The 21,545-nt window shown below is 53.3% G+C and overlaps 1 protein-coding gene across 1 annotated transcript in view; it reads right to left on the bottom strand.

Annotated features, from left to right (window-relative positions):
- Positions 1 to 1,752: 1,752 nt before the first annotated feature.
- ASTN2 (astrotactin 2) overlaps positions 1,753 to 21,545 on the bottom strand; it is a 145,791-nt gene continuing 125,998 nt past the window's right edge. The window contains exons 8-10 of the mRNA XM_014952355.1: positions 10,619 to 10,719; positions 9,162 to 9,345; positions 1,753 to 2,677 (exon numbers count right to left, since the gene is read on the bottom strand). Coding sequence (XP_014807841.1) covers positions 2,440 to 2,677; positions 9,162 to 9,345; positions 10,619 to 10,719 — 523 coding nt within the window. The 3' untranslated portion in view covers positions 1,753 to 2,439. The remainder of the gene's footprint in view (positions 2,678 to 9,161; positions 9,346 to 10,618; positions 10,720 to 21,545) is intronic.

The following is a 21,545-nucleotide window of genomic DNA, read 5'->3' on the forward strand; positions in this document are numbered from 1 at the left end:
TTGTAAAACACAGGGAAAGGCACGGCCAGAGCCTGGAGAAAACAAGGTGGCTTCAAAGCCCCCGGAGGTGCCTCCAGCAGCCTGGGACCAGCTGGGCTCCGTGTGGTTGCTGGTGGCCCTGGCGTGTGACCGGGGGGATCTGTCCTCTCTGCAGCTGCCAGGAAGGAAGGATCAGTCCCCATCAATCTCCATCTGTGGCTGCAGAGAGAGTTTTGGGGGGTTTTCCACACCCCCACCCCCCCCCAAGCAGTGCAGGTACACAACACAGACATATCCCAGCAGTATGTGTTGTGGTGGGACACGAAACGAGGGGCTCCGTGTAAAACTGTGGTGCCAAGAAGCACCAGTCTGGGCACTGCACATCAAGGGTTGTGTTGTGTTTTGTTTTACACAACAGCAGAGCTGAACAAATATCACCTCACCTCCTTCCGCACCGGCATCTCCCGTTTCGTGAGGTGGGAGACCCATGAGCTCCCATCCTGGCTGGTGCCCGGGTGCTGGATGGGCGCTCAGAGCCAAGACAGGGCTTGGCACCTCCAGCCAAGTTCATGCAAAGTCTACCTTCTTCTGCAAGTCACAGTCACCTCCTTCATGCCCACAACCAAACCCCATGGCCACCAGCCACCTCTGATGGGCAACAGGATGGCTAATGGGCATTTAACACACATGGCATCGTGGTAGCTCCATGGCTCTCGTGACACAGTGGCCATAGCCCAGATCCCTCAGTGCCACCATCCTCCCCATCAGAAAAAGGGATTTAGCTTAAAAATGAAGACCTCAGGCAACCTTCAACGCTTTGGCGATTGCGCCACAGGCTATTACATCAAGGCAAAGTTTTCTGTGAGCTCCAGCAGGACTTTGAGCAGGTACTGGAGGTTCTTCTGAATGTACAAGAGCATCGTGGTTCATGACAAATGAAGAGACATAGCCAAGGGACGGGGGGGGGGAATGGAAAGAGCAGTTTGGGTGAAACAATCATAATTATTTCAGTGGGTGCAAATCAGGCAAATAGGTTTAGCTCAAGAAGAAAAACAGTCTCTGGCTGAACTTCCTCCACATGAAATCCTGCGCCTTTGTTTGGTTTCAAAACATTTTCATTTTGAAATTCACCTCCTGCTTGTTTGCTTTTACATTAAAGGGTTAAATAACCTGAAAAAACTAAACAAAACTATTTGCTTTGGGCTGACTAAACCGATTCATTCAACCCACACTGTTCCCTTTCCCCCCTCCAGGTTCATTGTTTTGCTTTAAAAAAAGAAAAAGCAATAGCTTTGAGCTGATCTGATTTTTGTTGGTGGTGTGTTTTTTTGTTTTTTCGTTTTTTTTTTTTTTATTTCCCCTCTCACCCTCCCGCACTCCTTGGTTTGGCGACCAGGCTGAGAAATCCATTACCCACAGGGATCCCGGGCCAGCCTAACCCACATCTGACAGTAAAAGAAACCAGATTCTCCATGTCTTTTTTAGCCCCTGGCTTCCTTCTTGGGCTTTCCCACACGTCTCCGGCTCCCACCGGGGCCGGTGGCCGGGCTGGGTGTTGGGGAGGGAGAGGACCCTACACAAAGAGGCTGCACTTTCCCCTCCTCTCCTCATGTCCAGCTCTTGGGGTCAACACCGGTTTCTGGACACGGCCTCCTCATCTCAACCCCGTCCCAGCATGGGGACAGCCATCCGTGGTGGGCGTTAAACCCTAGGAACACCCAAGTGGTGCTGAGATGGAGGAAGAAACACCAAGGAGGCAGCGAAGATGGACTTGATATGACTCTTTAATGCACAGAACAAGCTGCCGGGAGCCTTGCCAACCAAGGCTGTGCCCGGAGCTGCTCCGTCAACTCGGAGTGGTACAAAAGCCCACCTTGCCTGCAGCGTCCTCGTACCTGCCCGGCATCCCCCTCCGGGACCTTCGCTGGCAGCACGGTGTCACCGTCCACCCGTGCCACCTCCTCTTGTCGTCCTTGGCCACCACGGCACCGGGGCCCCTTGCCCCACGGCTCCTGCCCGGCGGCAGGGCAGGCAGGGCAGGCAGGGAGGGGGCCACCCTGCGCCCAGCAGCTCCCCTCCGCCTGGCCTCCAGCGGGTATCTCCTTCCTCCCAGGGTTGTGGAGCGTGTAGTCCAGGAAATTCAGTAAGAAAAGATTAAAAAGGAGAAGGCTTTTATGCTGAGTCAAATTAGGTAATTTCTTCTTTTTTGTTTTTTTTTTCTCCTCCTCTTGAAAAATTAAAAAAAAAAAAAAAAAAAAAGGAAAAGAAATTAAAAGTCCAACTTGCTCATTTCTCGTTTCTCTGCCATCTGCGTGAGAAAGTCCTGTTTGGCCTCGCTGTCCCCTTCCACCCCCTCCGAACACCACCCGACCCCGAACCCCACCAGCCACTCAGCACATCATGAGTTCTCGACTCCTCGGAGTCCCTTGGCCTCCCACAGCTCCAGGCCTGCACCTTCCCTCACCGCCCCTTGGACTCCCCGTAGGTGTTGCGCAGCATGGAGACCATCTTCTCCTCACACGTTACTTTGGTGTCCTTTAGGATGCTGTACCAGACCATGCCGGGCGGCCGGACTTCTTCGCTGCGGCAGAACAAGTAGGGCATGGTCTCGGTGCGGCTCTGGATGTAGGCACTGCGTAGCAGGGTGGAGCAGTGACTGCTGACCTTCTCCAGCCTCCGCAGGATCAGGTGTGCCTTCCTGGAGGGGACAGACAGAGATGGAGACAGAGCAGGGTGGGCAATGCAAAGAGGAGACCAGGAGCCAGGAGTCCGGTGTTCTACCACCAGCTCCGTCTTGTGACAAGAATGGACAAGACCTGTTGCCTAAGATGATGTCCTTCCTGTTTCTGGTGGAGAGAAGCTCTGTTTTGCCCAAAAGTTCTGGGTATATCCACTATTTTGCAGCAATAGGTCAATGGGCCTGGGGGGACCCAAAACCCACCTGGATGCCACTGTGCAACCTGCTCCAGGTGGACCTGCTCTGGCAGGGGCTGTTGGACTTCATGATCTCCAGAGGTCCCTTCCAACCCCTATCATTCTGTGATCTCAGGTCTGACCCATTTGAGCAGCTCGGGTGCCCTGAGGACACTGCCTGTCCCCTGGCTAGATGGTCACCACCACGTGTTCCTGGCAGGTTCCAGCGCATGTGCTGCCCCCCACCATGCACCCTGGTGAGCCCCCCAGCACCCTACAGGTCCCAACTGCTGAGCCCAGCTCTCCCTTTCCTGTTTTCCCAAGTCTCCAGGAGGCAAATGGCCCAAAAGGACTGACACTCAGAAGAGCGAGGAATAAAAGCACAACACATTAAGACAAAACAAAATAAACCCGTAAGAAACCAAGAATCCCCTCGTGGGAGTCTGTGAAGTGCTAAATCAAACAAAGGGAGGGGAAGAGGTTTTTACTTCAGTGGTCTGAAAGTCTCAAGATCACAGATTATTTCCTCTCCCTCTGGTGCCACAGGAAAGCTCTGGATTCGGGGCGAGGGGATTTCGCAGTTCCTGCAGGAATGTAAATTCCTGATAATGATATGTCCGGGGCAGCGCTGTCAGTCAGCGAGGCATAAACACGGGGATTATTTGATTATGAAAGCTGAGTGGTGTTTCAGACCAGGCTGGGAGCTCCAAGCCTGGAAGGGGAAGGGGGGGAGAGCTGGGAGCCCACTGTGGCTGCGCACCCGGGGGTGGGACACCAGGAAAGGGGTGACCAGAGCCACCCCAGCGCCACAGCAGAGGGCAGAGGTGGTGGCAGGAGGCGAGAGGGCATCCCAGCATCCCCATGCCTCTCCCTCCGGAGCGGGAAGACTGGATGAAAGGCTGTAGGAAACCACTGCTCCTCCAGGGATGCACGGGGAAAACTTCCCAGCTCCTCCCCAGGGGTGGTCGGCCTTCCAGGAGAAGGGAAGAGCAGAGGGAGTTGGTCCTTCCTGGACAACGCTCCATGGTATCCATGTATTTAACCCATAAAAACAAGCCTGACGAGGCAATTTGAGCCTCTTTAGCTATACACACGCATATATAGTAATGATGTCATGGGCTGAGCTGTGCCCGGCTCTGAGAGAAGACCTCTACCCGTGCTGCTCTCCAGACCAGCCACCTCACCTTCTCCAGCATCTGGTGCTCCCACTGCGCATCAAGAGCTGACGCGCTGCCAAGAACAGGTCCTTCACCGCTGGACGCCTGCCGTGGAGAAGTTATGAAATTCTACGACGGCATTAGACGCTTTCGGCAAAGACTGATTGATTAAAGCTAAGCTCAGCAGCAAATCAAAGTCTGTAGTGACTGTCACCACAGTTAACGAACTCCAGCAAATCAGTCACTGGTGCAGGAAAGGGACCAAAAGGCATCATCTGCGCCGTTTCCTCGCCGGGATCAACCCGCCCTGATGAGTATCTGTCTAACCTGCTCTTAGAGCCAGGAGTTGGCAACCCTTCCACTCATCCCAATGCTGAGAAATTGTTTCTTAACATCTGAGCTGATTTTCCCTGTTGTTTTTTTTTTTTTTTCAGGGAAGGCTGAGCAAGCACAGGGCCCAGGGTCTGCTCACAGGATGGACTTTTATGTCAGCTGACAGTGCTCGGGAGGAGAGCATGTGGCCAGAACACCCTCCTCCTCAGAAAGGATAACTGTCATCTCCCTAAGGCCACAGCTCCATGGTCACCTTTGTTTACCATAAACCATCTCTATTGCCCCTTCCCCAGCTTGTCCCTGCCCTTTTGCTTGTGCAGGTGCCAATGGGGTCAACATGGGGATGTTGTCCATCCAAAGGCCAACCCAGCAACCCATGGAGTTTCCCTCAGACTGGTTCCCACTCCAGCTTGCCTTTCCCAGCTACAGCAAGAGGGGAGTGACAATGATTGACCATGACCAGCCCTCGAGGCAATCCCCTGTGGTGGGTAACCATGACTTGGCCCTAACCTAGGCAAGAGGTGGACTCCCCAGCACATACCTACACATCCCTGCTGGCAAGCTCTTCTTTTCCTCTCCTCCCTTCTCACCATTTCACCTTTCCCCTCCCCTCCATAGCTTTCTTCACCCACCTCTCACTTCTCCCCTGCACAACCTGCTCACTCCTTTGCCACCACTTCCCTTGATCTTCTCCACCTTCCCATTTTCATTACTTGCTCCACCACACTTCCATGATCTTCTGGGTTTTGCTAAAAATCACCGTGTTGTCCTTGCTTCCTGATATGTTCTCAGGTCTCTTATTCAGGCAAACATTCCTACGTGTGAGAAACAGCTCAAGGTGACAAAAAGTCCAGAAGTGAACCCATCCAGACCTGCTGATGCCTCATGTGGTGTGCTCCTCATGGAGCTGGTCTCCACACACCTCCTGCATCCGAGTTGTGCTTGATGTAGTCAGCCCCAGGAAAGCACTGATTTTTTAGGGTGGGATGCAGCACACAATGGGTTGGTCCTACGAGGAAGCTGAAAACACACTGCACCGTGGTCAAGGAGGAGACAGGGTGATGGGGAGGGAGGGAATCAGGCCCAATTGCTTTTGGTGGCTGGTGCCAAAGCCCCAGTTTTGATGGGTTTCACCGCTTTGAGTCATTTATTATAGTGGGGTAATGAAGTCATGTGTAAATGTTAGATTTAGCTTTCAGCTGTCAGCTGTTCCCTCTTAAAAAAAATAAGGAGAAAGAGAGACAGAGCAGGAGAGGGGAGGGGTGAGAAAGAGAGAGAGGCTTTCTGGTGAGGGCTGGGTAATAAATTACAGGAGCAGTTCTTGGGCTGCCAATTTAACACCATAAATCAAGCCCTGGGTATTACCCAAGTGCTCCCTGCGGAGGGCTGTCGGGTCAGAACGACCACCTTTTCAAATACTGGAAATGAAATCTTCCTAAATGCTGACCAACCTCATCCCTGCCAGAAGCAGTAATTTATTACCTTATTAAAGGGCAGGAATTGGGAGAGGACGGCAGGGGAGCGAGCGAGGGGGGAGTCACTCTCACGGCTGCTTGTGGCCAGACCCCGAGCTCTCAGCACCCACAGGGATAAAACAGCCCCCTGCCCCCTCACCCTAAAGTCTATACAGGGGGTGCCCCCACCTTGGCACAAGCCAGCAGTGCCTTCCCACGTGGCTGCTGCAGGGGCAGTTGTTGGAAGTGGGTGCCAGCCAAGGCATGAGTCTGTTCTCTGCTCGTGTGACGGATTTCGGAAGTCACAGACGCAGTCACAAATGATGGAGAGGGGGATTTAAAAATAGTGATGGCTCTACGTGGCTGCGGTACCTTATGGAATGAACTGTGGGGGAGAGGAAAGAGGATGGGTGTCTGCTGCCAGGATACTCTGGCTCGTGCATGAACCAGCAGCCCCAGTGCCGGGGAGCGCGGTGCAATGATTGCCCAGGGGACAGGGCACCGAGGTCCCTGGTTGCCAGCCCCAGATCTGCAAGGACATGCCTAGGAGCAGGAGACACGTTCCCTCCTGTTCTTCTCAGTGTGCTCCTGTGGGGTTGTTTATCCCCCAGCTGCACGGGGGATGGTGATCACTCACCTTGGTGGGAGGAAAACATATCCAGAGCCAGCAAAACACTGCCCTATCTCACCGAGGAGGAAGGTGCTACAGGAGAACATACCAGCATGAAGAAGCAAAGAAGACATGATACCTGGGCTGGAGGGAAGGACGAGCTTCCCAGGACTGCTGCCTGGCTGCTGTGTTCCCACATGGAGTGATTTTTTTGTCATAAATTCAGATTTTTCCACTCTGCTGAGAAGTGACCTGGGTCTGTTAGACCCTCATCTGAAAGGACAATGAGTCCAGGACTCGATGGCCTCTTATCACAGTCTCCCATCAGTACATTGCATTCCCCCTCGGTACCAGAAGGCAGCTGCTCTGGAGATGCACTTGGTCTCCTGTGGCCGTCCCAGCTGCCTGACTGGGCGAGTGGCTCAGCAAGGGAAAGGCTGCGAGCCCAGGGCTGATGCCACATCCTGACCCTATTGTTGCTGGTGGTAGCCACAAGTAGGGGCACGGAAGGAAGATTTTTAACTTAATTTGTCCCGCCTCCTCCTAAAAGCCAGGCCCTGCTTGCAGTGGTCGAAAGAATTGTCCTACAAATATAGTATGAGAAAATAATAGAGAAATCTCCCCGTCGCTGTGTCAGGAAGAGCTCTGGCTGCACGGATCCAGAGGTCTGAATGCACAGTAGCATTAAACCCTCACTGGTTTAGACAGATTCTTCTGTTTTGTTGGAACAAATTAACTCTGCGAGATTCGCTCGGTGTCTGTAAGAGGAATGGGGGGAGCAGGAAAGGGGCTGTTGTTGCTACAGGAGACCAGCAGGATGAGGCGAGCCAGGTGCCAAGATGCTGCTGACCACAGAAAGTCCTGGTTTAGGGCCACCTATGAGCTAAGTTTTTAATGTCTCCTTAATGTAAACCGTCTGGTTGGGACATCTGGCTGTCAGTGTGTCTTCTCGCAAGCAGCTGTTTGCAGTAACCTGTGGCTTTCATGGAAACTGGGCTCACGAGGACCCCAGTGTGATGTATTTATTACATGGAGGCAATCAACTTCCCTCTTGTCGCTCAGTTTTATGAGCGGACATTTACTGTGAAGCTGAGGCTCATCTGATAAACATTTCAAGGTATGAAAATGAATGTCCCCCTGGGAAAGAGAACAGTCTGTCAATTAAAATCGTGTCACGGGATGGTCTCCCTTGGCAAAGCCTCACTCCCCTCCCGCTACATCAGTGCCTCTGTTTCTGTCCAAGCTCCCCGAGAAGCCAGGCTGGACGGCAGAGCTTTGCTCTTGTCCAGAGCCTGGCACCGGCTGCCACGGCATTTAAAGATGCTTCTCCTTGGCTGTAAGTCACCTATTTCCCAAGCACAGAGCAGGGGCATTTGAGCACTGCGAGGAGCTCATCTGGCTCGGTGAGGAAGACAGGCAGCAGCCGAATCGACCACTGACTCCAGATGTAGCTTGGTACAGAGTGGGGCACTTTAAATGTCACCTTGCAAATCTCATGGCTCGATGTAGGTATCAGGCTAGATGGCATCCTTCAATAAGTGTGCTGGGTCTCAAATAATGGAGGAAATAGGGATGTGTGAGAAGAGGCTGATGGTTCCCAGGGATCTATAGAGGAGCAACTGAAAAGGACAAACAAGTCTGCAGTGTCATCAAAGGAGGAGGAGGGCAGTGGGAAGGAGGAGAGTGGCTCCCTGCCAGAGGCTAATGAACTACCAAAGAAACTATGACCAAGGTCATCTCTGGAGGAGAGCAAGCCCCAGACCAGCTTGGATTTATGTCCAGGAGGGGTGTAAATTGTTGTGAGGAGCTGTCATCCTGGTAGTACAGGCAGATCCTCAGCCATGTCCAACAAGCAGATAGGAGCAGGAGGGAGAGAAGGAAAACCTTTTCCAATTATTAATGGACTGCAAAACCCTATTTCTCTACCTTCCTCTGCTTCAGTTTCTCAGAGAACAACATGTTAGATAGGACTCTGGATGAATATCTAAAGCCCTAAAAGCTTAAAAGCAGGTGAAGGCAATTTGAATCCTGGAAGAGATTTCAAGATGCCCAGGAGGATATGGCTACTTCTGAGCATTTCTTGCTGAGAGTTTCCCAAGGGGCTGGGTGGCAGCTTGGCTTTTGCCAGGACACTGCCGGGACACTGCCAGCCCCCTGGATGCAAGGTAGTCCATGAATCTGTTGTTCCTGAGCTGTGTTCTCTCAGAGTCCTACCACCCCTTTCACTGTACACTGGGGGTCTGCAGGTGCAGTCCCTCTGGAAAGGCTCCTCTTTGTAACTCCCAGGAACACTCCTCTCCCAGCCCTCCTCAGAGCATCGGATGTATAGTAAAGAGGAAATATTTCTGGCATAAATCTGCATATAGGTAAAAGCTGTGGTGCTGTGCACTCATTGGCATCCTTTGACCCTCACTCCCCAGCTTTGCCAACACACTCAGCTCATCTGCAGTATCACCTGCCTGGGCCAGGCTGGTTGTGAGATGTCCCACCAGGATCCATCCAAAGACCACCCAGCTGCTAGATATCCCATAAACATTTATCCAAAGACCAACTGGGACCTGGCAGTCTCAGGGGATGGCAGGACCACTTGGTGAACACCAGAAGGGGACTTGTCTCTGCTACAAGAAGGCAACAAGGTTGACTTCCACAGTGGCCAAGCAGAGGGGTACTCCAGGTGGTGGGGCTGGGGGGGGGATGCAGGGAAGGGACAGGTACCTGGGCCCCAGCTCGTCCTCACTGCGCCAGACGAAGTCTCCAAACTTCTCGTAGTGGGAGTTGTAGTGGTGCTGGACTCGGAAGAGCATGGAAGCCGAGACCTCCATCAGCGTGTTGTAGGCCGTCTGCTGCTCCTTCCCACTGGTGTAGCCGTTGTAGAGGTTGTAGATTTTGTCAGCTATCTCTGGAAAGGATCACGGGGGACGGGATTAATGAACGGCCAGAAGGTGCTAAGGCAGGAGGAGGAGGAGGAGGAGCGAAGCCCTTGGCAGGGCTGGCAGGAGGGGCGGGCGTCTGGGATGGCTGCCAGTCCCTTGGGGCTGCCAGCGGCAGGGTTTAGTGACCCGGGAAGCATTTAGCAGTTCCTCGGGCTAATCCTGCAGCCAGTGCCCTGCAGGAGCAGCCCCAAAGCAGCAGCCACAAACACTCCAGCAATACTCCATGGAGGAAGGGGAGAAGGAGGGGATGAGGCTGCCAGCACGGGCAGGCGCAGCCTCATCCCCCCAGGTAGGGCAGGCAACCTCTTCCCAGATTCACCAAACCAAAAGCAATTGCAAAATCAATCTGCTGATGCTAAAGTGTAGGAAGAGTATCACACTGCTGGTAACAACATGGTACTTGAGCCACAAATACAGCAAATACTGCATTATGGGTATCTACTGGAGCAGCTGAGATGTGTTAAACAAGAGGGAGCACTCTCTACTGTAGAAAAGGATCTCTTTCTGGAGAAGAAAAATGCACAAAATCCCATTTCCTTCCTTTTCTTATAGTCTCCCGTTTGCTCATTTTTCCTGGGAATGCTTAGCAGTAACACGAAAGCATTAACGAAAACTTTCTTTGCGTGCTTTTCAAAATAGAAAGCAAACCAAGAAAACAGGTAACCCGCCTTTCCTTTAGAGGAATCCTTTCAAATTTAAAAGCAGCAAAGCACTCTGGGTGTGAGAAGGAACGGGGCTGGTTTCGCAACTGGAAAGTGCAAATGTGCAGAAGTGGTTGGGTTTTTACCGGTGTTTCTATTTCAGAACCCAACCAGCTGCCACCAGCATCCTTATAGACACCTGGAGGTGACAGTGACCCCAACACTCACTGCCCCGGCACAGCGAGGGCAGCCTCCATTGCTTCTGCAAGAAGAGATTGCTCTTTTCCCAGAAAATATGTATCAAACACTCATTATCAGCTCCCACAGCCACGCACGGGGAAGGATGCTGTGGCGCTGGGTGGCACAGGACCATGGGAGACACTGGCTGCCCAGCCCAGGGGACTGTCTTACTGGAAACTCTTGGAATTTGTCACCCCTCCCCAGATTCATGTCCCTGCGCCCGTGGGTGAATTTACAGGAGCCTTCACCCTGGGAGAAGAGGGGCTGGACAGGCCTGCAGGAGTACGAGGAATAGGAGAAAAGCAGAACTAGCAGGAAATGTCTTCTCTTGTGGAAAATGGGGTGCCTGAAGACTGACCTTCTGCTTTGCTGTCATCGACCAGCGGGCAGGCTGTCCTCAGGGTGACCGTGCTCAGCTCTGAGTGTCTCCCTCGCGTATCCACCGCGTAGAGGGTGAATCTGGAAGGCAGGAAGGAAAAGGGAAATAATGTCTTTATCCCTCAGTCCCACACCGTCAGGTTGTTATGGGAACCGGTCTTCACTTGAGAAAGGAAAATGTGGTCCAGGCTCCTATCAGGCCATTTTGGCATCTCAAGGAGATGGTGAGACGACCTTGGGCTTAGACCAGGAGAGCACTTAGGGAAAGGAGCCAGGGCTGGGGGGACAGGCCACTCTGTCCCCATGCAGCATCACCCCCCACCACCCCTGGGAGCCTTGAGGGGCCATACCCTGCAGCCCCCCGACTGCAAAAGGACGCAAACATCTCTGGGGCTGCTTTGCCAGGCACCGATGCACACATTTTAATGCTGTGGCATTTGCAAGCTGGGCTCCTCTCCGGCCCTCCGGAGAGCGGAGCAGTAATTCCTGCCGTAAGCGGGCTCTGTGCTGACAAGTGACAGCTCGTACACATCCTGTGAACGGCCCTTGAGGTTGTTTTCTCCCTCATTTCCTCACCAGGGTGGGGTCGGTAAAAGGGTGGGAATGATAATTTCACACTTGAAGCTAATGGAGAGCATCTGACAGTAAAATACGGCTTTTGTGCCGGATGAAACATTGAATAAACAGGCTGTGGCTGCATGGGACATCCCGGGATGCTGAGCTCAGAGTCCTGGTCAGAATATCAAAGCTCCAAAATGAGAAGGCTCTTCGCAGCAGGGGCGACAATCTTCGGTCCACTCTCCCAAAAGGCAATCAGTTCGTATTTATTCACTCTGAGCCAGGCATGGAAACCCGAGCTGGCTGTGACAGAGTGCAGGAGTTGGCTTGAACCCCTTGGAGGTCCGAGATGCCTGGTGGTGGGGTACCCAGCTCCCAGGAAATAACACAGCCTCGCTCCTTATCCTAAGGTAAAACCCAGCAGCTCTTGCAAGAGAGTTCAATGAGTCCCATAAAAGCAGCTGCAGCTTAAATGGGATTGAGACCCTGAGGTATGTTTACTTAAGGAATGGTCCTAACTCCTCAGCAGCCCCAGCGGGGACAGAAGCGATGCCTCCCTTTTCCTCACCCCACACACCAGCACCCCCCCGTCTCCTCCCTGAGGCCCTGCGCGCCCCACACACCCCACACACAGCTGATAAGAGCTGACATTTGCCCGGTAGCAATTCCCAGCACAGGACATATCCTCCCCGAGCAATTAGCGTTAGTTCCTTAACAATACTTGCCGTCTGCAAGGATGCCAGCGTGCCAAGGAACCCACTTGTGTGGAGGGACAACTCCCATTTTGACAAAGCTGGGGCAGGCAGGGGACGCACAGGCTGAGCTCACCCAAGGAGATGCTATTTAATTCCTTGGCATGACATCATTTTCCTTAATTTACCAGGAACGTTGCTCAGAGTGGGAGCATCTCAGGAAGGACGTCCGCAACTGTGCAACTTCACAAGTACCACACACAGGCTGTTCTCCCGCTATAATTAAGGGACAGCGACAGAGCAATAGGGTAAGACTGAATTCAGGGCAGGAAGTCTAACTTCAGGCCTTCGCTTCCCACCCTGGAGGTGCCACCATCCCTCATCCCCCCTTCAGTAGAGGGGGCATTCATGGTGAGAAGGAATCTCCTGCTGGGAGCGGGTACGGTGTGTGTCTCTGGAGCTTGGCAGCATCAATCCCCCTCTTCCCAGGTCTGGAAAAGCAACAGCAATAGAGGCACCCAATGTTGGGTGGGGGGACCCCAGCCCCAGCAAGATGAGGAACCCTACAGTGGGAGAGCTGGGCAGAGACCCCTGGAGTCCTGCCACCCAGCTAGGACCTCAGCAACCCCAACGCTGGTCTTGCTCATCAGCACAAACACAACAAAGCAGGATGAGGGATTAACAAGCAGGTTACTGCTGGGAGCTGAGCTCCATCCCCATCCCGGGGTCACCGGCTCAGCCACAGCGGCTGCGATGGTGTGTTTTTCTGCTTTTAAATGGGTGAGCAGAGCTAATGCGTAACCTCTGCTCTGCCCGCTCCGTCAGGAAGGCTCCATTAGCTCCCGGGCAATCGGTGCCAGAGCACTTTCCTTGAAAAACGGCAGACTTTTATCAAAACGCAATTGTAATATTCGGCAATTAGTGCCCACATCACCTATTCCACCGCCGGCAGGGTCAGGAGGGAGCTTGGCAGGGTCTTAAAGCACATCCAGCCCTTCGGGCGATGTTAAAAACCTGCATTTGCCCTTCGACTGCACTTTTCCCCTCTGCCCAGCACACACAAAGTCACCCAGCTGCCAAGACCAAGAGCGTCCGTAGTGGTCAGGTCTGGGTTAAGAAATACATCAACAAGCAAGCCCTTTATTTCATTATTTTTTTTCAGAAGACATAGGAAAAAAATTCAAAACATAAATAGAAAACCCATCAGAATCAATGTGATTTTGATCTGGTCAAAAATCCTTTTCTTGAGGTAAAAAAAAAAAAAAAAAAAAAGATAAAAATGGCTTTACCTCACCTGAAACCAGTCCTCTTTCAAGAACCTTAGAGGAAAGTTTTTCATTCCCATTCAGCTCTGGTGGGAGCTGGCAGCCCCGGTGGTACGCAGCCCACTGCACCTCTCTAGCTCCTTCCAACCGGTGATCTCAGAGGGTTTTAACATTAATTGTGGTCCAAAAGATCACCCTGAAGCACAGCGGTATTAATAGCTCTCTTTTATCGATAGTAAACAGAGACACACGGGGTGAAGCATCGTGCCCCGGAGAGGCTCACTGACATAACAGTTTGGAAACTTGGGAGATGATGGTTTCCAATCTTGTTCTCCAACCACTTGACCACCCAGCCCCTCTGCGGCAAAACACTTTTGCGGCCAGTTAATGGCACCACACAGAGTGCTGAGGGCTATTTTTTTCCTTTATTCCCGGAAACAGACAATTAAAAGAAGGGAGTGCAAAGATCTGCCACTTGGTGCCACAAAGATCTGACACTTGGTGTGAACCCGGCACGAACAGGCAGCTCCTGCTCACCAGGTCCAAGAGCAACCTCCAGCAGATGCAGGGATGGGACCAGCCTGGGACCCAACAGGGCATGAAGAGGGCAGTCGGTGGGAGGAGAGGGACAGGGAGGGCTGAACGACAAATAAAAGGAAAACCAGAGCAAGCAGGACTGAGGGAGGGAGCTACACAGAGTAGATGGTGGGCTGCAGTCCAGCTCTGAATGCTGCGTAGAGATCCTCCTGCCATACTTACAGCTACATGCAGCGTTTTGGGCCAAGGACCAAAGCGGGCAGCATCCCCACCGACAACGATGGAGCTGCACCTGATTACGCCAACCCTGATAATTCGTAAAAAAAATAATGAGGCCAAAGAGTGGTTCCGAGTGCTTTACCCAAGGCAGAGGATGTCTGGGGTAAAGTCAAAGCCAGAACCGAAGAGGTCCCAGACTCCCATGCAGTGCGTGAAACCACTTCAGACAACCTGGAATGCCATATGGCAGCTACGATCTGGCAGAGCCTCCTTCATAACCCGGAGGTGTTTTGTTTAGCAATAAACTTTCCCCATGACGTTTTCTCATGTTCTCCTTGTGCTTTCCAAAGGAGCTCGGGGCTACCTGCTACTGTCTCACAGCTCATCCTCTTCTTCACCCGCCGCCCTCAGTAGAGATCATACATGAACATTTGCTTTTCTAGAAATACTAAGGTGTATTTTGCCCAAACAAGTCCCAAAAAGCATTTCAGCATGGGAAGCACATACGCTCTTGGCAGAGATTAGCCCCTCCATGCCTGGAAACGCTGCCACCTCTGCAGCAAAAGGCGGCGTATGAAGTTCTATAAAGTCACGCCACGCAAATGTTTACCACTGAATTCAAACCCATTGGGACCCAAAGGAACTTTTAGAGAGAAGAGATAGAAAGCAATTAACATGTGGCCTCGGGAAATGTCAACACCACCTTCCTCGTAGATACCCCACCCAACACTGGCTGAAGCCTGGATTTTATCACTAGGCTCAAGATGCTTCTTGGGGGAGGACGAGAAAGCGGAGGGGGGTGTTAAAGCTTGGGTTCCTGGAATCCAATGATTGTGGAAGATTGTCAATTGCATTTTTTAAAAAAATATTAAAAAATAGAACAATATGTTTCTATCCCTTCTCAATGCAGAGAAAAAAAAAAAAAAAAAGAAAAAAGAACACAAAATACAAGATTCTAAAGGCACGAAACCATAAGGCTGAGAATGAAACCCCAGAACGTGTTATTTATTTATAGACAACACCATCGGCTCATGTTTTTTTAACTGCCTCTCATAATGCTCATGATGTTCGAGTGCTTTACTCGTGATCCTTATTTGCGGGAAGGGAGATAAGGACTCCTGTGTCTGACCTTCCTCAGCTCGGCGGCTGATTTCTTTACACCCTACAGAGACACCACTCGTGTTCCTGCTCTGTCTTGTGCATGGCCCGTCCTGAAGCCTTTGGGTTTGTGTGGCTTCTCAGTGAGATGCCACACCACAAATGAGGTGCGGAGAAAAGGGTCCAATAAGGAGTCCAATAACCACCACCTGCAGCTCCCAAGCACCCATGCTAAGTTAACTGGGTGCCTACAATTAGCTGGCTGCATCCCAAAGCAATGGCTGTGTGACAAATTTGTGTTAAGGGGACCCCTGCACCATGGAAATGGGGGACAGGACAGAGATGCTGCTCCAGACTCCAGCATCGTGCAGAAAAATGGCCTCCTGCTTTCCAAAGTGGTGCAATCACAAGATGCTCTTGCCATTAGGGCTTGGCTGGAGCCTGGCTGATAAACCTGGGCTTGGCACATGGCTCCTGTGGCCACGAGACTCTGGTTTGGTGCTGGCTCCAGGAGCTGGGCACAGGGCAGACCTGGCTGGTGACATGCACACAGGGTGCAATGGATTCTCTCTCCTCTGGCAGCACGGGTACCACCACCCGTGGTGCTGAGCATGAACACACACATCCTGGCTGAGGTTGGGTCTTATGTGCACATCCTGCCTTCACCCTCTGGTCAGTCACAGCTTATCCCTACCTTCTGAGAGCAGCCCTGAGGAGAAGGACTTGAGGATGTTGGCAGACAAGAAGCTCAACATGAGCCAGATGTGCACTGGCAGTCCAGAAAGCCACTCACACCCTGGGCTGCATCAAACCAAGTGTGGCCAGCAGGGCAAGGGAGGGGATTCTACCCCTCTGCTCTGCTCTGGTGAGACCCCACCTGGAGTACTGCATCCAGCTTTGGAGTCCTCAGCAAAGGAAGGACATGGACCTGTTGGAACAGGTCCAGAGGAGGCCACGAAGATGCTGCGAAGGCTGGAACCACTCTGCTGTGAGGACAGGCTGAGAGAGCTGGGGGGGTTCAGTGTCCAGGTCTTCCCTGAAGAAGAGAAGGCTCCAGGGAGACCTTAGAGCCCCTCCAGTCCCTAAAGGGGCTCCAGGAAAGATGGGGAGGGACTCTGGATCAGGGAGTGGTGTGATGGAATGAGGGGTAACAGTTTTAAACTGAAAGAGGGGAGATTTAGATGAGATCTCAGGAAGAACTTGTTTGGTGTGAGGGTGGTGAGAGCCTGGCCCAGGTTGCCCAGAGAAGCTGTGGCTGCCTCATCCTTGGAGGGGTTCAAGCCCAGGTTGGAAGGGGCTTGGAGCAACCTGGACTGGTGGGAGGTGTCCCTGCCCAGGGCAGGGGGTGGGAACTGGATGATCTTCAAGGCCACTTCCAACCCAAACCATTCTATGATTCTACATTTCTGCACAGCCCGGGGTCTCTGGGCTCACACGCAACCAGAGCTGCTGAGGCTGGTCCAAGTGTGCTGACACAGACACATCACACCCCTGCTTTGCCAGCCCTTCTCGCTTCCTGTTCCAGCTGAAAAACAATTCAGAGGCCTCCGTTTAAAAGCCCTCAGTGGACCAGCTCTTGGCAATCCCTGCCTCCCCCCTCCCCGGTGATCTCAACACGGGGCCTGGGCATGAGGGACCCGGGGCCAGCAAAGCTTGGGCTCAGGCACGTGTGGAGCAGAGTGGCCAGGAACGGTGCCACAAACACACGCGGGTGTGAACACACTCCTCGCACCCACCCACGAGCAAATGCTGTCCTCTCCCAGTCTGTTAGTGCCTGCAGCTCCCAGACGCCAAGGTGAGGGGCTCCCTGGATGAGATCAGTCTGGTGAGCAGCAACAGACCTTCATCTCAGCATCTCCTGGCTGCTAAAAGCATCAATAAATTGACACAAACAGCTTCCCCAAAAGACTGTTCTTGCAAGGGCCCGGGGTGATGCGAGGTGGAGCAGAGCTGGGGGTGTTTTGCCCCCAGCCACACGCCATGGGGTGTGCGTGGTCCATAGGGCCACCCACCCACCCCTGTCCCCCCACCATGGACTCGTACATCTCCTGCTGAGGCTCCCAGCTGCTTTCATTGATGGCCATGGAGCAGGAGCAGGGCTGGCCTGCCAACAGCAGTCCGGGCAAGCACGGAAAGGGGCGTGTGTGTTTAGTGCAAGCATTCCCAATTCAGAAACCATTACAATTTAAAAGGAAATAAAATCCAATAAAAAGCAGCCCATCCACACAAGCCACAGGAATGCAGCTTAGCTTATTGGCGACTCCGTGATTTGAAATAATTAAGAAAGGTAAATGAGAACAACCCACCCCCCCCACCTCCCCCCGCTGTCTCTGCGGCAAATACCAAGCAGACAATGAGCAGGGAGTGGTTTTTTTTTTTGGAAGGAGAGGATTTCTTGGTCTGTTTGTTGGGCCCTGGCTTCAGACTGATGGCTCACACTGTGACAGTGTCCGTGGTGCCAGACAGCGAGGTGGGATGGTAGCCTGGCACGGGGCTGGCCACGCTGCATCCCTGCCACTGGAGGTTTGGGATTTGGGTGATGCTGTAAGGGGTAAGTGGATGTCCTCGTGCTGTTTCCCCAGGGCTGGCACTGTCACAAGTGTTACAGCAATCAGATGCTACTGTTGGGGTATCTGACGCCTGGCAGGAAGGCAGGGCAGGGGACAAGGGGCTGTGCTCTGACCGGGGGCTGTCCTGGCACAGAGAGGACAAGGAGGTGGAAAAGGAGTTTCTGAGCAGCTCGGTGCCTGCTGCAGGCTGGGGAGAGGCACTGAGGAGGTGACACCAACCTGCTGCCACCACCCAGCCAATTGCTGCTTATGTATCACAAGGACCAGTGTCTTCTCTTTTGCAGTGCCATCATTCTTGCCTCTACCTTACTGAAGCCTATACTGCAATAAGGGAACAGAGGATAGTGCCATCTTGAAAAAAAACATCTTGTAGAAAGCTCTCCCCGCAGTTGTCCCGCCCAATAAATTACCTTTTATAACTGGGCTTCTTTTAACCATCTGTGACAACTGACCCTGCTCCCATCAGCGTGATGGAGGAACAGGTTAGCAGCAATGCTGGTGCCACGCCAGAGTATTGAAGCTTTGCTGGTACATGCATCCACGAGGCTGTCAGTAAACTGTTCTCACCATTTGCACCTTTTTTTTTTTTTTTTCCTTCTTCCAGGACAGCAAACGCTGTGAGACTAATCGTTATCCTTCAACAGATGCCTCCCAACAATAGCAGACCGCAGTTGTCAGAAGAGGGAAATAAATGTACCTGCCACAACATGTCTCAGGTGTCTGATGCCTTTTGGAAGCTTATAAAGCGGTGCCCATCAAATGCTCCTGGCAGCAGGAAGAGCACAGGAAGGCTGCTTGTTCAAAGAGACCTCTAGAAAAGGGCAGAGGAGACCTGCTTTCTGAGAGAGTGAGGGCAGGTGGAGCAGCTGTGGGGCTGGGGACAGGGAAGAAAGAAACGGATTAAAAATCCTGACCATTTCTTGCTACTGCCTGGATCCACTGCCTCTCTGCTAGAGAAATCCCTGGTATGACATTCACCTTCCCAGCCTGGGCTGAAACATCTCAATTTCCCAAGATTTCCCTCAAAACCCTGTCAATAAACCCCACCAGAGCAGCAATTCCTAGTACCGCCGTGGCTGTGAAAGAGGGCCTTGATACACAGGCCACCTCCTGCTCCCTAGAGCCCCGCTCCTGAATGATACCTGTGTTGGAGGGCCAAGATCCCACAAGGAGCCCCTTTGCCAGCCGGACACCTTGCAGGAGGCAGTGCCAAGACTGCCTTAGGCAAAAACGTGTTTCACTGGAAACGAGGGAAAAATGCCAGTGGGTTTCAGCGGGGCCTTGGTTTCACCCTGAAGGTGCAGCATGGTCAGAGCAGCCCTCCCAGCCCTGTGTCCCCAGGGTGCCCCCACCATCCCGGGGCTGAAAATGTCTTACAGATATTCTCCTTTGTCACCCCAGCTCCTTGCAACCACTGGCAAGGAGCAGATAATTACCCACCCCCTTGATAAGGTTTCTGTTTCCCCTGTACATCCTTTCAGGAGCAGCTTTACGCCACTGATGAAGGAAGAGCAGAGCAAGCTTCTCTGGAGAGAGGGGCTGCTGCAGGCACAAAGCTTCTGAGGGAGAAGAGATGGGGTTGAGAGAACAGGTCCTTGGCATGGCAGGAGGACAGCACACCCAAAAATGCCACCCTGATACCAGCTAATGTCAACACAGCCTGTGGTTGCACCCTGGGGCTCCAGTTCCCAAGCATGCTCCAAGGAGAAAGTCTTGGTCTTTTATTGGCTTGAAGATGTCCAGGAGACCCTTGAAGGGGTGTCCCACAGGGATGGATCTTGAATTCCAGGAACAGGACGACGGCAGAAAAAGCAGGATCACTGTGAAATTATCCACTTTGGGGAGGAGGGACAGAGAGTGCTCAGGGTCTGTATTTCTTGGCAGTTGTGTCTGTGCTTTCGTCCTGCTGGCTGTGACGGTGACGGCTCACAGATGTGCCTACAGAGGCGACACAGCAAGAACTGGCCCAGCTCTTCGCCATCTCCACTGCCTGTCTCAGGGCTTGGGGACAGGGAGGTCTCCCCCCTCTGCCTGGCAAGGCCAGGGAAAATCCCAGGTCACCCAGGATGTGAATCCTAACGTCCTTTGGTGGAATGAAGAACCAGAAGGAGATGATGCTGAGCCACTATGGGGTGGTGCTTTTGTCTCCAGAGAAGCAAAAGCAGCTTCTATCAGTCTGTCACGCATCAGAGTCCCTGTTCTGCTGGGACTCACCAGGAGATGCCAAACAAAGCCCTTGGACAAAGGTCCAACGAGTGGCCTCCGGCTCCCCGTGCTGCTGGAACAATTCCCCCCATGGCTCAGATCGGTGCCCGAGGCTGCAAACCCCAGGAGCTGGTCCCTCTCCAGCTGCAGAGCGTCAGCAGGAGCTGGTGATGGATGGAGCTCTCCTGGGTGCAGCATGGCCAAGGAAGGTTTTCCCCATGCTCTGCATCCCACATCTCAGGTCCTGCCGCAGCCTTCACACAGGCATCACGACACCCCTCCATCCCTCCAGCTCTTCACAACCCACTCTGCTCCCAGGGCCAGGGTACCCCCAGCCCTACCTTCTGCTCTCCTCTTAGCACTGGGACAGCCCTGTCCCTGTTCCTCAGCCACAGACACCCCGAAGCCTCCAGCCCTGGCTCCACGAAGGTTACGTGTTTAGGGGTAAGTCATTACTCTGAGGTTTTGCTTGTCTTCTTCACATGCACATCCATGGATGGGTGGCTTCAGACTCATCTGAAAGCATTAGTCCTGCGTGCAGGGTGGGCAGACATGGCTTTAGAACCCTCCTTGGGCTGCTCCTGGGACGGCTGCTGTCCTCCTGCATGAAGAGACAGCAGGGCTCCGTCAGGCTGCGGCTGCAGGAGATGAGAAGGCTGCTCAGAAGGAGAGAGAGGGCATAAATCAAACTCTTCCTCCAGTTGTGCCAGGGAGAAAGGAGAGACGAGCGAGGCCCTGGACCCCTGCAGTGAGCTCCACAATGGAAATGTTCACAGCTCACCATACCAGCCGTTCAACCTACCAATGCTCTGCAAAGCTTGGCCATCGCCGGCCCTGGGGAGATGGGGGGAGAGGAAGGTTGTGACCCTTGGCAAATTGGGAAACGTTTGCCCCTCCCAACCTCACAGCCACTTCTAAACAAGAACCAGACACTCCACAGTTTGCTACCCCAGGAGATCCCCTTGGTAGGGCTTGTTCTCATCCTCCTGGGGGCTTGGCTTCCATCTGGGCTGCTGGTTGAAATCCAGCCCAGGCTGGTAGTGACTTCAAAAGGCAGTGTCATCTGAGGAGTAGTGGGTGGTCCACCTCAAGCGAGCCCATGGCTGACTCTTAAGCTACCACAATAGGGCCTCCTGCTCGAAAGCCTCTGAGGAGAGGCGAAGGGCTGCACTGGCCATGGGGCCTGTCCTTGGCCCCAAGGGTGGTCCCTCTGGTGCGGGACAAGTCACCTTAATAAGCTGGCACAGAGGGGTGGTGATGGACCCCTAGGAGCAGAGGTTGGCGATCTATCTATCCATCTTGGTTGGGTTTGTCCCCAGCACCCTTGGCCAAGCCCCAGCTTCGCCCTCCGCACGAATCAAAGCCAAACAAAGCACGACAACAATAACGGCACGCAAGGCCAAGGGCTTGGAGGACGGGGACACCCTTTGCTCGCCGTGCTCACAGCATCCCAGGCTGGACCCCAACATGACCGAGAGGCATCCGCACCCTGTGCCGGGCTGTGGGACCAGCCAGGGCATCCCGGGGGGAGTCCCTGAGATGGGGGGAGGACGGTGGCGAGGCAGGGATGCTGCGTGCCAGCAAACCCCAGCAGAAGGATGCCAGCCAGGTCTGCGGTGGCCGCTGGCTCCCTGAGGCCCCCGAATGGTTGTGGGGACGGGGCGAGGGGCTGGCAGCGGGCGGGAGGTTCTCACAGCTCCGGCAGGCAGACAGGGAGGGTGGAGGGTATAAGGATGAAGCTGGGAGGGAGGTGGAGGGTGGGT

The sequence above is a fragment of the Calidris pugnax genome, unplaced genomic scaffold (assembly GCF_001431845.1).
Source record: "Calidris pugnax isolate Ruff unplaced genomic scaffold, ASM143184v1 scaffold135, whole genome shotgun sequence".
In the NCBI taxonomy this organism is placed as follows: Eukaryota; Metazoa; Chordata; class Aves; order Charadriiformes; family Scolopacidae; genus Calidris; species Calidris pugnax.